Source organism: Sinocyclocheilus grahami, unplaced genomic scaffold (genome assembly GCF_001515645.1).
Source record: "Sinocyclocheilus grahami isolate Dianchi unplaced genomic scaffold, SAMN03320097.WGS_v1.1 scaffold15790.1, whole genome shotgun sequence".
NCBI lineage: Eukaryota > Metazoa > Chordata > Actinopteri > Cypriniformes > Cyprinidae > Sinocyclocheilus > Sinocyclocheilus grahami.
This window is the reverse complement of record NW_015515888.1, coordinates 3933-4605: the sequence shown is the minus strand read 5'-3', so window position 1 is coordinate 4605 and position 673 is coordinate 3933. Positions and strand designations below refer to the sequence as shown.

Here is a 673-nt window from a genome sequence, read left to right as displayed (position 1 = left end):
AGAATTTTGCCAAGGCTAAACAGCAGATTTCACATTGTTTTGGTCATGTGACATTATCTTCCCTTTACTAAGCATCCAATTGTGACTAGTTTCACCTTGACAAACAGCTCTTCTCTAATAAACATCTTTGAAGGAGCACTTGAGAAGACTGTCAGAGAAGAATAAGGTATATTTGATGGTGTCTGTTTTGTCATTTGATATCCCATTGCATGTGTTTGGCCATGTGACAGACTCCGGCCTTTGTTTGTAATACAATTCTACAAAGACTAGAGTGAACATTCTCCTGTACAGTAAACACTCACTGCAGCCACTGACCTCTGCTTATGCGCTGCTTCTCGCCAGACAAGATCCCTGGCGTGTCAATGATGCTAATGCTCTGCAGAACTTGGTTGGGCATTTGTGAGCAGATGAACCTGGTGAGACAGATGGAGAGAGTTCATCACCTCATGTTATCACTGGAAATGCTGGTAGTATCACTACATTTGGCGGTTGACTCATTTGATCATGGGAAAATATAACAGCTGAGAAACATTTTCTCTTTAAATTCTTTCAAAGAATAAAGCTTGACACAAATAATAAACTATAGGAGAATAAAATACCAAAGAAGTGAAAGCCACTTTATAAAAACAAAAGGAGACTAACATGCTGTAAATTTAACTTCAGATTAAACAGG

The 673-nt window shown here is 38.6% G+C and overlaps 1 protein-coding gene across 1 annotated transcript in view; it reads right to left on the bottom strand.

Moving 5' to 3' along the window:
* Positions 1-315: 315 nt before the first annotated feature.
* The window catches only part of LOC107579249 (EH domain-containing protein 4-like), a gene marked incomplete at its 3' end in the record, with an annotated part of 4000 nt that continues 3642 nt past the window's right edge, over positions 316-673 (bottom strand). Inside the window, exon 3 of the mRNA XM_016265098.1 lies at positions 316-413. Within this exon, the coding sequence (XP_016120584.1) occupies positions 316-413 (98 nt within the window). The remainder of the gene's footprint in view (positions 414-673) is intronic.